The 16,446-nt window shown below is 37.2% G+C and overlaps 1 protein-coding gene across 2 annotated transcripts in view; it reads left to right on the forward strand.

The window, feature by feature from the left end:
- The window catches only part of AKT3 (AKT serine/threonine kinase 3), a 206,088-nt gene extending 198,236 nt beyond the window's left edge, over positions 1–7,852 (forward strand). For both annotated transcript variants that reach the window (XM_063306289.1, XM_063306297.1), the window contains 2 exons: positions 2,950–3,052; positions 3,655–7,852. In XM_063306289.1, the coding sequence (XP_063162359.1) occupies positions 2,950–3,052; positions 3,655–3,740 (189 nt within the window). In that variant the 3' untranslated portion in view covers positions 3,741–7,852. The remainder of the gene's footprint in view (positions 1–2,949; positions 3,053–3,654) is intronic.
- Positions 7,853–16,446: the final 8,594 nt, after the last annotated feature.

Here is a 16,446-nt window from a genome sequence, read left to right on the forward strand (position 1 = left end):
CCGCTGATCTGACAGGAGGCGGAGCTCAGGCAGTAATGCAAGCGATGGGGAGTGGCTGTAAATACAGATGAAGCTTCACTCGCTCACCCACCGCTCATCTCCTGCTGTCCGGCCTGATTCCTAACAGGCCACGGACTGGTACCAGTCTGCGCCCCGGGGGTTGGGGACCCCTGTTCTAGATGACATCCCTTCAGGCAGTGGAAAATCCAGTTGCCTTTTCTCATTCTCATAGAGCTTAGTTCCTTACCATTTTTGTTGCCCTTCTTTGCATCCCTCTTAAAGTGTGGTGCTCAGAACTGAATACAGTACTTGAGGTTGGTCCTGACCAAAGCAAAATAGAATAGAATTATAATTTCCTGTCATTTGGAAACTATACTTAGGCTGATGCATTCTGAAAAGACATTTGCCTTTTTTGCAGTCATATCACACTGCTGGCTCATACCCATTTAACAGTCTGCTACTATTCCAAGAGCTTTCTCACATACAGGATTACCAATCCACCTGATTTTTGTTTTGTAGTGTTAAATTACATTCATTTGCTTTCAGCCTATTTCTCCAACCTATAATGATTATTTTGCATTTTATTTCTGCCTTCTAGGGGTTTAGCTATCCCACCTAATTTTGTATCATCTGTAAATCTAGTATCTTCTTCCCTTCTCAGGTTCTTGGATTAACTTAAGTGCACACACTTTCATTCAATTTTTAAAGAACTCCCCCTTAATCTCCATTGCTGAATTCCTCTAGTAAAGTCTAGTTAGTGAGCAATAATGTTTCTTCTACATTTTCTACCCTGAAAAAGATGGTAATGCTTTACTTCTAAAAAGGCATGGAAGATTATTTCCATCAGGATATATAATTAAAATGTTTTGCATTATAGTTGTACGTAAAATAGCTTTCTTATGAGTCTATATGTGTGCTTGTACACATTCAATATTAGAGGAGAGGATGGAGTGCAGTACAGCTTGCTAGTTTCAAGGCCTCGTTATGGCCTCAGTCCAGCTCTGGATTGGCTCCTTGGGGAGGCACAAACAGGGCTACAGATTCTGTACAAGTTTTATGTCATTGGTAGACCAGTTCTGAGGGGAATTGTGTGAATATTTACAAACATCTGGATATGGTAAGATTGCATTCAGTGCAAACAATTGTTACAGTAGATTAATTTAGAGAACAGCTTGTATATATAAATAATAAGGATTGATTGATTGATTGATTGATTGATTGATTATGTGCCATCAAGTCAGTGTTGACTCTTAGCAACCACTTAGATAGATTATCTCCATGACAGTCTGTCCCTAACTTGGTCCTTTAAGTCTTCCAATTGTGTACTGTTTGCCACTGTAACTGAGTTCATCCACCTGAATTCATCCACCTGCTGGTTGTCCTCTTCTTCTCTTTCCTTCCACCTTTCCCATCATTAGAGAGCTAGGTCTTTGGGCGGTAGCAAAATTTGAAAAATAAATAAATAAGTTTCCAAAGTAGAATAATGCCTCGAATGAGAACTCTGGGTTGATTTCTTCAATGATCCATTTGTTTGTTTTCTTGGCTGTCCACGGTATTCTCTGGAGTTTTCTGCAACACCTAAGTTTGAAAGCATCAATACTCTTCCTGCCCTGCTTCTTCAAAGTCCACCTTTTGCTTCTATAGAGCATCACAGGGAATACCATTGCTTGCACTATTCTAACTTTTGTAGGTATAGACACATAAGGCATGATTTCTGTCAGATGTTAGGTGAATTGATAATATTAGCTCCAATAGTTTGATTCAGATACAAGTTTCTGAATATAGTAGTTTGTAGAGCAGGAGTGAATAGCCAGTTCAAATAGTCCCACCTTAATCTACTCTCATAGCTTCATTAAAGCCTGCCTGATTTGTTGAATCTCAGCATTCCATTATGTCTAAACTGATTAACTGCCTGCAGTGATCCTTATAGGCCAAGATTGCCAAACAATGGTGGTTTGGAATCCTGCTTTACAAAAGATTCTATAAACCACATGAATCTTTTTTTTTTAATTCAGTCATCATGGAAGACAGGTTTAAGGAAACCAAGATGGACATGCAAGGGGAAGGATGATTAGTTAGAACTGGAATGTAATGTTTCAACCATGTTAATGTACACTGTGTTCAAGCCCATTTATTTCAATAAATGGATGCTTAACATGATTATGATTTGTGGTGTTTATGTTAATGTTTATATGTATTCATATAAACTATATGTATTCATATAAACTATTTATATGTATTCAAAAATGTTTATATTTTACATATGGGTATCATAACATTCATATGAATGTTATATGAATGTATATTCAATTGATTTTTTTCTTTATCTATTTCTTCTATGTTGTTTACTCTTTCAGGTTAAATTTTTTGTTGAATAAACAAACATTCTTATTGTCCAAAATACAAAAATTAAACGCCTGCGAATAGACAACACAGTGGAAATTAACAGAGGAACCTCATTAGAGCATTTGTTTGATTGCTTTTATTAAATTATGTCATCCTTTAGTCTACCTATCAGAGGCAGGTTTGACTTCAATGTATGGCACCCTAGGGAGTCTACCTTGGACCCACCAATACAGTACTAAAATTCACTTTTGGTGTGTAGTGTTGGCAAACCGAATCTGTTAACTGTTACTTTAATTTCCTGGTGCTCTGAGGAAGTAATATGACAACGTATGATAAAATAGTAAGTCACCAATATCAAATCACAGTTAAAAATAAACCTAAAGCAGAGCATTTTTTTTTCAGGCTATAGTAGCTAAAATAGAAACACAGTGGGCTAAGACTTGGCACATTCTAGTTTCTGTCTTGGTATTCAGGTTTCAGTCATCCTGTGACCTGTTCCTAGCCAGTAGGATAGAGTTGATTCACTTCTTACCTCTTTTTACAGTCCTGCTTTTAAATTGATAATGTTCATACTTACTAATAAACATTTTTCTTCATCTTCAGCTTGTCCCTCCTTTTAAACCTCAAGTGACATCTGAGACAGACACCAGATACTTTGATGAAGAGTTTACTGCTCAAACTATTACAATAACACCACCTGAAAAATGTAAGTATCTCATTATTAAGGCAGGTGGGAGGTGGGGAATCCATCTTTCATTTATTCTATTATGAAGAATCTAAGACACCTACCTAGTTTCAGCAAATAATAGTGTGTAGTTTGTGAGTGTGAGCATCCAATGGTGATATAAGCCACTGGGGAGGGTCCTTGGGAAGTGGAAAGGTCTGTCAGGGAGAAGAGGAGAAGGTTAGTAGCTCACATAATTAAGGTTTCTCTTCTCCTCCCCTTTCTCAGACCCTGTATTCTTCCCAAATTCTTTCTGGTGGGTGTCTTGAATAGCAGGGGGCTATGTCATTCATGTTCAGGATGCCCCTAATCATCAGGATAGAGATTTTATGAGGTACAAAGGACTGCAGGGGCAGGAGGGAAGGAAGGAGGAGTTACTGTGCTGCCTTCTACTTGTATAAGCATTGGATATATCTGAAGCTGTCTAAGAGATGTTACCACAGGAAATCTTCAGCAATGACTTTTTAAACTCAGTGATGTACTCTAATCCACTTTAGAAGGATGAGAAAGCCCCTGTGATTAATACAGGATGGGCTGTACTTGTCATTTCTTCCTGAGGCTACCTTTAACCTTCAATTCCACAGATGATGAAGATGGCATGGACTGCATGGACAATGAGAGACGGCCACATTTCCCTCAGTTTTCTTACTCTGCAAGTGGACGGGAATAACTTCCTCTTCTATATTCCTGCTATACAGACATACTTGATTTATCACTGAAAATGATTCCTGAACATCACCACCAGTCCTTGCTATTATTTAGGAGAGCAGAGCACTTTCAGAAATCATTCCAAATTGACCAAGTTCCTTTTCTGACTGATCAACCTATTTGATTTATCTGCATGAGATTTTATATTGGTCTAAGTTGACTGCTGTTACTGCTGTCTCAGCATGAAAGTCACAGCAAAAAGCATTCACCAAATATTGTGGTATTAGATGGCAAATTCTCAGTTGTGTGATTTGTGCACAGCCAGCTCTCATTCTTTTGCCTTCTCAGACCAGAGGCTAAAGGACTTGTTGGTCTGTGATACAGTCCTCGCTCCTTCTAAAAGCCAGATTAAAATTCTAAAATGTGACTAATTAGGATGTTTTCTCAAACCAATTGGAGCTTGACAGAACTAGGAAATATTAGGTGGTGGTGGTGTACATATGCAAGGTTTTGGTAGATGTATGTCATCACTTGAATCAGTTTTACCTTTAACATCTGGATACAAACATTCAGGCGGACTTATAATTGTTGATATATATGTGTGTGTGTGTGTGTGTATATATATATATATATATATAATATATATATATAAAGATATATTATATATAATTTTTTTATTACCGTTGGATACTACCCAAGAAGCAAAAAGTCTGGGATCACCTAGTTTCCCATTTAGACTTCCAGATTCATGTGCAATTATGAAGAATGGGACATTGAAATGGAAGAAATTATAGCATAAAAGCAGCAATTGAAGTTGTTTAAACGTCTTATGATTTGTGTCTTGTGCTTTCCTTTTTCTTTGTTGATATTCATCACCTCTGGTGGCTGAAGAATTTAGACAAGCTTAATAACACTGCTTTTCACCAAAATTTGTATACTAAGGTAAACAATTGTTTGCCTTTTATGTTTTTGAGTTTATGAACTAGTTTCTTTTTCTTCAGATGTTTTAACTGAATATTTTGTTACACTTCAGTAGTATTTATTTTTAGTGACAATGATTGTATGTGTCATGTTTGCAAATGCTGCTACATCCTAGAAGAGGCTTGCAATTTATTTTATAATGTATGGAAGAACTGTACAAGCTGAACAAAAGAATGCACTTTTTCTCTATGTGAAAATGTTAACAAGATTCTGAAAGTGTACCTTGTACTTAAAATTTGGTTTTTATAGTTAAACTATTTCATTATGGTCAAGAAAAAAATCCCCAAACCATGTATTCTGATTGTTTGCACACACTTTATTGAAGTTGAATGTTGTATAGAAGTTGGATAGCCCTTGAAAATTTTTAAGTTACCAAGGCCACAGTGATTACAAGAAAATGCATTGTATTGTTTCAAACATTTAGTTAGATTGGTGGGAATATCTGTTTTAAAATGATGTATTAGTTCTAGCCATGACAGATACAACATTTTTAGTGAAGCTAATTCTCAAAATATTTATTAAATAGGATGTTTGAATATTTATTTTTTCATTTAAAAGATTTAAAAGAATAAACGTGTGACGAAAGGCAATTTATTATATCGCCTTTGGTGATGGGAGTTGAGATTTTCTAAAGGAGCCAGTAAGTGTAATAGTGCATGCCAGATTAGCCCTGAAGGACGATCTGTGGGATTGTAACTGATGATTCTTGACTTCATTCTTTGTAACTCCTATAATCTTTTAAGATCCTATATGACTTGTCTAAGTCTTATGATAGCTGTCTTCATGACTTTAGAAAATATTTACATGCAATTGTATCCGTCTCTTGATGCAGAAAATGTACATACCCTGAAGTATCACTGCAGGCAGTGGAACATGCTAGGGTTATCAAGAGGCATGTGGGCATTTTATTAAGGCAGCTAGGATAAATCTATGCTTTAAAGAAGTAAGATAGATATCATTGTATCTTTACATTACAGTAGGTCAGAAATACTGTGTACCTCTTGCGTAGAAGGATTATAGAATAAGACACCATCTGTATTTATTATTAAAAATTGTGAAGCAGTAAGGAGGAGTCAGAAGGAATAATGGCTAACAAATTTAGTTCATGATCAGTGTCTTAATATATTAAATAAGTACACTGTTTCTTTAATAATAGTCAAAGTATTCTCAGTTCAGCAGTACTAATATGCAAAAATCTCTTTGATGTTCAGATGGCCACGATGGTTAATTAGGACCCCTTCTCTCCTTCTGGTATGGATAAACTAGAGAAGTCAGGGGTCTCATCCACCAAATGGATGGGGCGTGCACTATTGCCATTGATTTCCTTACCTGAAATATGCCAACCTAAACTAATATGAAGCCCCATATGTGCTGCATGCATGTCTCCTCCCTTGCAGCCCTTACATAAGCATGAAATCTGCACATGGGTCAGTCTTGCTGGATTGGGACAGGTCTGCCTTTCCACAGTTCAAGACATTTATTGATTAGGCTGGTGTGTACCTGGGCCATTTTAGTTTGCTCCTAATTTATAGAAGAATCAAGTTGCACATAACCATTGAGCTGATATAATTCAGTGTTACAATACAGAGCAGCCTCAACAGACTGTTTAGGAGAAAGGGGTATTCATTACACTCAAATGTCTGTTAAATGCTCAGGTTCCCCTCTGCCCCCACCCCCACCCTGCTTTCCTTGCTTTTTCCCCTTCCTAGAGGTGAACTACAGGAAAAAACACTTTCAAGTGCAGCCCTTTAAGGGACATAGTCATTCCTGGCACCAGCCTTTGAAGTGTTTGATGGACACTTTTCTTCCAGCTCCTGTCGGTGAGGAAGCAGTGGCCAGGGCTGGAGACAAGACAAAGGGAAGGAATCACTGCTGTGGCTGTTGCACCAGCACTTGCCCACTGAGCCTCCCCCAGCACCTCCCCAGCCTCCCTTCCTCAGCCCCACCCCGCCCCGCCTCCCATTGTCTGCCTGGTTTTCCCAGTCCTTTCCCACCTTGGCTCTCCCAGGAACTCCAGCATTACATATGTACAGGATCCCCCCACCCCACCCCGATCATCCTTGCCTTTTTTGTCACCCAGAAGTCAAACAGCAGGAATATCCATTTTTGAGGGTTAGCAGCAATTGATGTCCAGACCCTTCCCCACAAACAAGGGAGAAGTCTGTTCGTTTGGGATGCTGTCCACATGGAAATTTTGTTCAATGTATCCAAAGTCTGTTAAGAGGATTTCCTGTACCATTTGTGGGGGTCAATAGTAAATTATTTTTTTAAAAACATGCCATTGGTCAGTCAGTATACAGGGATAACATTCCATGCAATCCCATTTTTACATTATACAAATATTATATTCTGCATTCTAAATCATTAATACTATTTTTATCATGACCCTATCTGATTATAATTGCTTGTACTTACTGCTTTCAGAATTTTGATGTGTTGGCCAGGGAACTTAATTTAGTAAAATTATAGGGGTTAGTAGAAAAGTGAAATGCAGAAATACATGAAATAGAATTTCTGTGGTCTTTTTCTTTGGTTTTGTATAATTGATATTTTGCCTTTTATAGTTAGCCCCAGATCCGAGATTAGTAATACTTGCTTACTAACATGTTATCAAAAACAATGAACATAGACCAGTTATGCTAATATGCAAGAAAATATAAAATGCAAATATTACTGCCCAATTGAGTTATGCTGTCTACTCAACATACAATAATTGATGAGTAGCTATGTATAAAATGGGGCCAATATATATATTCTTTTTGCCATCACATGTATAGGTGAGCTGCCTCATTTAGGACACTCATTCCACCAATATTAGGTAAGTGAGGCTCAATTCAGCTTTCCCACACTCACTACATTCCTTTTTAACAGCAGAATTTTAGGTTTTTAACAAGGCTTCCATGTCTCACCCTTTCTCAATATATAATTTGGATAGACAAGAGAGATATTTATAAATATTACCTCTCTCCTGAATTCCTCATGTCAACCAACGTAATTTACTAGTCCAGAAGAAATTAGCTTTTGCCCAAAGGATCAGAAATATTTTCTGTCCTCTCATTGTAAATGCACACTACTTGAAACATTTAAATGATCCTATCTCTATTGACCTGATGTTTGCAGGCTGCCAACATTGGGCTTCTCAGAAAAATATTTCAGCATGACTGTAGCATTGACCAGGGAACCACCTTGTATTTTGTGCTACACTGATGGGATCAGGCCATTACTCCAAAATCATCCATATTCAGTAGTGGACGGGCTGTACCATTCTGAAGCATCCATTGCTTATATCATAGTTTACATTATAGATCATTACTATAAATGAATCCTTTGATAACACATTTTTGCCATTTGTTTGCTTTTTTGAAAATTTATCAATGAAGTTATAAAAATATCACTAGGTTAGTCTTCAAATTCTAGATGGTCGTCTGAACATTTACGAGATCATTAATGCCTTTCACCTTTCCTTGTGCCTTCAGACAAGGATAATACTATTAAAACCACAATGAAATGTTTTCTGAGAAAAGTTATACCAACTTTCAAGTTGTATTTTGCTGAAAAGGAACTTGTGATTTGAGGTGTATGTAATCAGCCGATCAAAAAGCAGCTTTCTGGTGGCATTAGATGGCAACACTAAAACCGTGTGTCTTATGAACAAAACCCAAAATACAGTGATATATCTCTTTTATATTGAAGTGATTATAAAGTAAATTAATGAAATAATTAATTTATTTTACCTGCAGTCCCAAGGAGCAATGAACAATGCAAGCAATGCATGGCATTGCATTAGCTTTTCTTTGGAGACATGACCCCACAGCTTTTTCATTGTGGTATCAGAGATCTTTTTCTGGAATTAGTGGGCTTGCACCAAACAGGTTTAGTACTGTGTAGTCTCTCTTTGTTATATATTACATATAAAGGATATCATGGATCTGTTACTTTCCCAGTAGCCTTCTAGATCACAGTCTCACTTTGACAGCATCTTGCTGAGATCAGTATGCTAACATCTAGCCTTAAAGTGGGAAACTACTAAACCAAGATCTGTATGAGATGATCCAGATTAGTCTGCTATGTTCTTTAATTCCTCCATATTGTGTCCTTGAGGAAAAGGGATTAATAGGCAGCCATATAAATTGAATAAATAAATAAACTCTTATTTATATCTTACCTTTCCTTCAGTTGTTCAAGGTAACATATATAAGGACTCCCTCCTTATATAATCCTGTCAGACTGGTTAGCTGAGACTGTGACGGGCCTAAAAGGAACTCATAGTAATGATGACCATTGTCAGAAGGATCCCGCAATTGGGTGGGCAGAAGAGAAGGCACCTCTTTTCCCCATAAAAGGCAATATTATAGAAAGCCTTATCATAATTTTCTCCAAATCAAATAGCATCTGTCTTTTTTAATCACAGACTTGCCACAGAATTGCAAATGAGTCCATATTATAAAGAACAGAACTTCTGCCATTTTGTATAGAGAAAATATTTAAAAGTCAATATTTAAATTGCCTCTGAATTTATATATTATTAGTACTGGGCTGACATCTGCTAGTGAACTGAACATTCCCATCCTCCTTCCCTAAATCCTCAAAGGCTGGAATGTAGCAAATGCATGCCTGCTCATCTAATGTTGGATGCAACCCACTATAACTCATCCTGATAAGGAAGGGGAAAAAAAACAACTCCCCCACCCCCAAAAGCTGGCATCCTATTTTATATCATCTGCCTGCCTTTAGAGTTGCTGTCCACAAACCAAAGATAGGCAACTCAGTCAGTACCAGAAGCTTTGTACCCTTGCTTTCTCTTGCTAACAAGAGGTCAGGATGAGGGAAATGGGAAAGCCAAAATACCTGAAGTTCACCAGATTGACTACACTTGTCATAGGTCTATATCATTTGGATTGACTTAAAGGCAACTAGGAATTGAATTCATGTTCATGTATGAAATGATCCTTCAGAATGTGGCAGCTAGTCTTCCCAAGTAATACATCAGTATTTCCAAAAAACCAGAACTAACGCTATGGCCATGATGCATTTGTAGCGTTTCTGCTTCCTTGCAGCTTTTTCTGAATTTGGCTGGCCTTTCACAAGAGCTTTCAGGACATTGTACTTTTCAGTCTTGTTGGCTCCAGCTTGCACTGGCTTCCAGGACATGATGTCCTCTTGCACTGCGGCCATCTTGAGGAAATCTATGATTTTGGTTTATATCTGGGCAGTTTTTGCACCCAGCTTTGCTTCCCACAATGATTCTTCCAATACATTCTGCTCATTGCAGAGTATTGTTTTATACATTTTTTAAAAATGGGGGGGGGGGTGTTGCTTCTTGAAGCTGGCAGTTCTTGCACAGGCCATGTGCTTCTGCTAGAGTTAAAAATGTAAGGTTTCCTTAACTATGTGCAGGGTCTGTATATTACACCTCAATGTACAACTTTGCTGCTACTGTTTGTACTGTCTACAGTAGAATTTCCTTATCTTGATCCTGGTAGTGCATTACAGGTAAGCATGAAATGTAAAATATTTATTTAAATAAAAACTCTAAATTGGTAATTCAGTTACCTTCCCTTAGCTTTAGAGTTTGTGAAATTTCTTGACCTTGCTGGTTTTTTTCAGAAGATCCCTGACAGAGCTAGTTGTATAGTTAAGGGTATTAAGCAGACAAGACTAAATCCAAGAAACCATACTACTATTGGTTGTACTTCGGCTATTTCCTTGAGCATATGACCCGTAAGGATCTGAAATAGCTACAGGGTTTTTATTTTTATTTTTTTGTACACTGCATATCTTTAATATTTTTACACTTGCATGATAGGACACTTTGTGTGTTTATTTATGCACACAGCATAAATAAAGCACAATGTCTTTAAATGTATGTCTTTATTGTTGCTTTTGATATGAGATGCATATGCATATAAAAGTTACAGAAAGGGTTTTTTCACTTTATTTAGTTTTAGGATAAAAGCAACTGCATACCCTGTTGAAATGATTACAGTATAAATACGTAATTTTAAATTACAGCAGATAAAACTGATGTGGTAGAGTTTCTAAAGTATAAATCTGGGAGCATACAGATATGGAGACTACAGTTTCAAAGGCTGGTGCTTCCTTCTGACTTTGTGTGTGCATCCCCTCATTGCGCATCTGATGGTGTATAGTGCCATGTGTGTTGTCGGTGTTTCTTGATATCAAGAAATTGCTCTATCTGTCCTCCCATATGGAAATGTCTCCTTTTAGATAATTTTGTAACTAAGAACATTTATTAAATACTAATTATATATAAGATACCCACTTTCTAAAAAAGCTGTCTAAAAATATTGGGAAAGGAATGAAGGAGCCAGAAGGAAACCAGATGCAGAATTTGTTGTATAATTTATACATAGCCTTTGTAAGAAGAACATGTTGGAGGACACATTTAAGGAAAACATTTTTATTTTTAACCAAAGTTACCAGAGCATATAGCATTCATTTTGGAAAGGCACTCAGTATATAAAAGAATACAAGTTAAACATGAAAGATTCTGGAATGAGTAATAAAAATTATGAATGGAAATGTATGGAAAATGCAAAAATAAAGTTAAGCTGAAGAACATAAAAAAGCAGATCAAGAATATGTAGGGTGTTTGTTTCAAGAACTCATGAGAAACTATACATTCTGCTAACTGCTTTTGCAAAATCATGAGTAAAATTATCAGTTTGAGTACAGACGTGGGATTAGTTTGGAAAATGCATAAATTCTAATATTGTAGCCATATACGCATGTTTGTTACTCTTTCATGCATGAGTCAAAATTATGGAGTCAAGGAATTATCTGTGAACTTTAGAGTACATTCCATGTAAAACATTAGAATACAGTTCATGTAAAACAATTCCAACATTTAAGAAATAATTTTTTTCCCAAAATTCTAACATTAAGAATACAATCCTAAAAACTATAAGCATTTCAAGAGCCTTAGGATTTCTTGGATTTCCCTCTATGACTTTTGAAATGGGGCTTCAACCTTGGGAGAACCCAGTTTTAAATGTCCCCACCAATTCTTGAGACTAAACCACGCAGTCACCAGGAGTCAAAACTGACTTGAAGGCAAGCAATCGATCACTCACGCACTCAATCATCAATATTCAAGATCTGGAAATGGTCGCTTCAGAAAGCTTTAAAAAGAGGACTCAAGGAGCCTAAGGGAGATAGACTTCAGAAAAGATGCTTAGCTGTTCTACACCGTTTTGCTGCTTTCAATGAGAGAGAAGAATTAAAAGTAAGCAAACAAGGAACTGAATAAATATTAACTCTTCTTACTTCAGCCCTGCCAGATTGAAGCCACCAGTTTATAAGTCTTATGATGTCCAATATTTTTGCCCTTAGTGTTCTGACTACAAAAATGCAAACTGAAACTAGACAATGACCAACAAAACCCAAGTATAATTTTTGTCAAACTGACCACCACAGTTCTTGTTTAAAAGCAATTGTTCCTTAACCATAAAATATTTTAATATGTACAGATTGAATGCCCTCAAAAATACGTTCTATATATAATGTAATGTTGCTATTACATATACATTCTGTTTTCCTTTCATGGAATTCTAAGTGCCATGGGTTAGGCTTCTGGAAGTTCTCCTATCCAACACCAGCCAGTTCTATAATTGCAAGGTTGCTGCATCATGGATCTTCAGAATGCAGCTATATCTGTTTTAGAGAGAATAACAGACAAGTATCCCACTCTTCTGTAAAGCTATCAAAAAAGGCATACAATTTATATAATCAGTAAGAAGTAGAAATACAATGTCTATGATAACAGACACTCAGTATAAAACAAAAATGTAGCCACAAGCAAGATAATAACCAGGATAAACTGTTTTATAAACCGAAACTTGTAGCAATAAAATATTTGTTGCACATTAAAGAGTGATGATAGATAGATGATAGATAGATAGATAGATAGATAGATAGATAGATAGATAGATAGATAGATAGATAGATAGATGATAGATGATTCAGGAAATGATCACTAGAGAAGGACCTTTTCTGTGGCGGTATATATTCCTGAGGAAGAGTTAAAAATTATGGCACCGCCACAGAAAAGGTCCTTCTCTAATGATCATTTCCTGAATCTTCTGGATGACAAGCCCTCAAACAATGAACACACTCCTTAGCCGGGCAGTTACAAGAATATGTGGCCTTGGCTTTAAGCAGCCTGGGGTTTGGTCCTTAAAGTACCTTTTTAAACTGCTTCGGTTTTAAGCTTTCATTACAAACAAAAAGGCAATGCTGTTTTTATGTACCACAATTACTGGAAACTACAGCACCCGAGAGAGCTTTGTACCCAAAATGAATTACAGAATTAGTATCTACACTGCTGAAGACATAAAGTGCCCAATTGGAAGAGAAAACATTCTCAAATGTAACAGGTAGCTAATTAAAGAACCAGAAGAGTAGAGGTTTCCGGTGACCCATTCTGGCCAGAAGTTGGATCAGACTTAAGGCAGTTCGGAAATGCAAAGTCAAGTAAATAGCATATGAGAGTCCGAGTAGCCATGAATCAATGCACAGAGATTCAACAATCAGTTCATATGTTCATTCACATAACCTGTACTTATTTTTTTTACCATCCGTTTCATGTGTGAACTGTCGTCTTCTTTAAGCTGACATAAGTAATACAGTATGTGAATTCTATTTGTAATAATTTATAAGTGATCGCTCATTTATACCTGTACGTAACCACTTGATAAATTTATCAAGAACAAATCAGCATGCGTGAACAAATACTTGGCAGGGATGCTTGGGAAACAGATTAGCAAAACACAGAACATTTAACAGCAGACGAGAACCAAAGGAAAGGCAGTGATAAAAGAATGTGGACTTGGCAAAAAAAGGAAGAAAGGAATGGAGTTGAGTGGAATGGAACTGGTGGAAAATAAAAATACATGCAAAAACATCTATTTCTGTCTAAATACCATGTAGAATCTTAAAATATTTGAAAGACTGATAAGAGCTAGGAAAAAGTTTACTACTGGTTGGAAGGTAATGGTTGCTGGGTTTGGAGAATGAATGCAAGATTAGGTGAGGTGGGCACAAATTCTTGAGGGACACAGAATGGTAAAAAAAATTAGGAGGAAAAACAGGGTTATGCATGTGCTGAACCTTCCCACTGAAATCAATGGGATCACAAACCTTAACTTTGTCTGGACTGTGCCTTAGTTATATGTAATCATGATTTCTCAGTTAAGTCAATATTTATTATATACCATGAAGACATCTTATGACCAGCGGTATGTAACTTTTCCATTTAAAACACATAAATTAAGATTCCATGCTAGAATTTGTTTTGAGTTAATGCTCCAGGAAATTCTAATAATTGCATAACTATTTGCTTCTGTCATTTTTTAGTTATAAAATGACATAGTGTTACACCTCTTCTGTTTACTTCTGTCAAGCATGTACACATTTATTTATTTGGGTTGTTTTTTTTTAAATCTACCCTACTGCTGAAAATTCAGGGTGGATAATATTAAGAAACATTTTATTCATGTATTTAATAAATATTTATTACATATTTATAAGGGTGAAATGAAATTATTGCTGTTGTAATCAATATCCAAAGCAAATATGTTGTTGGTCCTTAGTTTCCAAACACCTTTCAAGCGTGTGTATGAAGAGTTTAAATAAGACTGCCTTGGACACTTCAGTGTTTATAATTCTTAATAATAACTAAAACCCTGTTGTGGGGTCACCATTTATCAAGTGGGTGGTGGTTATTTGATTTCCAAGAACTTTGATTTTATTATTTGGTACAAATTGTGCACTGAAACAATACTGTGCCATCCTGGGATCACCAAATGTCACATTTCACAGACATAGCTCTAGCAGTATTTATCCAGAAGTCAGTTTGCTCAACAACCCCCTAAGACTTTGATCAAATATTGGCTGTTAGACTTGCCCTTCCTTTCTCCTCCATTGCAAGCTCACACACTTTCCCCCTCTCCCAGTCAACCCTCCTGTTTGTCAGCAGCAGAGTTTGCACTGTCTCCACCCCAAGTTGACTTCTGATTATAGCTAGATTTATAATAAAATTAGAAATTATGTCTGGAAGATGAGTTCAACATCAGATTTAGTTTTAAATCATTTTGAAAGCTCAAATATTTATAAAATTGCTATCTCAGAGATCACAACCACCATGGGCACCAGTCAACACACTCTAGAGCAGTGTTTCTCCACCTTGACAGGTTGAAGATGTCCCTTGCTGGCTGGGGAATTCTGGAAATTGAAGTCTACACATCTTCAAGTTGCCAAGATGGAGAAACACTGCTCTAGATGGTCAGGATGCTCACCATCAACCCCTATATTAGCCCCATTTTTAAAATTTATGTTTTCTTGGAAGATGGACACATTTACAAGCAAAGCACTGGGCTACATCCATTCACAGTTTTTAATGTGGAAGAATTACATGGGGCTATAGGGAATCCAGGTGTACTGAAAATAAATACAATTCCAGATTCTAACGCTACTCAAACTTCTTTTTATAATGCTTTAATTTTTTAAACGAAAAATTAGAATGGGACATCTATTTTCAGCTTCAAAATACTCTTTTGAGTCCCCTTATAGAAAAAGGATGAAAATGTTTGATTACACCCTCACTTTGACATCACTGTGTCGTCATTGAATACACTGCCTGCAAGCTGCAGGATAAAAGAACATTCCTGTTAATTTCCCACGCCAAAACAGATTCCCATTCTGCTGCTCTGTGCTGCTCATTTTCCCAACTTGGAAGATTGCTTGCTTTCTCTTGCTCCTTGCTTCACCAACAGAAATGCTAAAAGGCTCAACCACACAGCTCCCTTACCCTATTTTACATTTGCTGACATGTATTCACAACAGAGTCTCCATCTGGTTGCCACTCCCTACATCAGCGTGAACCAGCAGGAAAGTATATTTTCCACAAGAAAATGGAAGACATTCTATTTAGACCTTCTACCTTGCACAGAGGAGAAAGGTGGAGGCAATGTGGTCTTAGGGGGTGTGTGTGTGTGTGAGTGACTTGCTTGGCTCTAATTTTCCAACAGGTTTGCCGTGGGATCATCCCTTTCTGGTCATTGGTCTCTGCAGCTGTAACTCGTTCTTTTGACTGAGAGAGAACCTGGAAACCTGTTTCTCCATCCACTTCTTTTCCTTTTTTAAACTATTAGATTAACCAGTTGACCTAACAAGCGAGTGCTGTCATGAACAGACAACCTGAATACCAGTCTGCTTCATGCTGTGGAGCACAAAACAGTGGGAAGGAGAGGGTGAAATTGACCAAGTTTCCTCATTTATGGTAGCTTAAGTTTCTCTAGGGAGGCAACTGAAGGCAGTCCATCTCTGTCTCTGTGACACTGTTGACAGCCAAATACAAGAATCTAACAAAGGTTATTAAATGGGAACAGGAATTAGGTTACCTAAATCTTAGGGCCCAATTGTCTCTGAGCTTGCCAGGCTGGAGCTGTCTTCGTCCTCTTCATACTGTAACAACTGTTGTTGATGAACAACAGCCAACTCTCCATTTTCCAGATAACACAAGAATGTGCAGATGTTCTAAACTTGCACTGTTTTCCAATCAACCTTCCTCTTTCCAGGACCTGAAAAGGTAACGGCCTCTCTTCTCCCTGCCCCAACAACTGGGAAGCCAGGCTGGGGGAGTTGTTCCACCTGCTGAGGAGACAGTAGAGGTCCTGGGTGCTGAAGCTGGAGAGACAAAGCACTCTTTCAGTCCAAAGGACCTCCAA

This window comes from Candoia aspera, chromosome 1, assembly GCF_035149785.1.
Source record: "Candoia aspera isolate rCanAsp1 chromosome 1, rCanAsp1.hap2, whole genome shotgun sequence".
Classification (NCBI taxonomy): Eukaryota; Metazoa; Chordata; class Lepidosauria; order Squamata; family Boidae; genus Candoia; species Candoia aspera.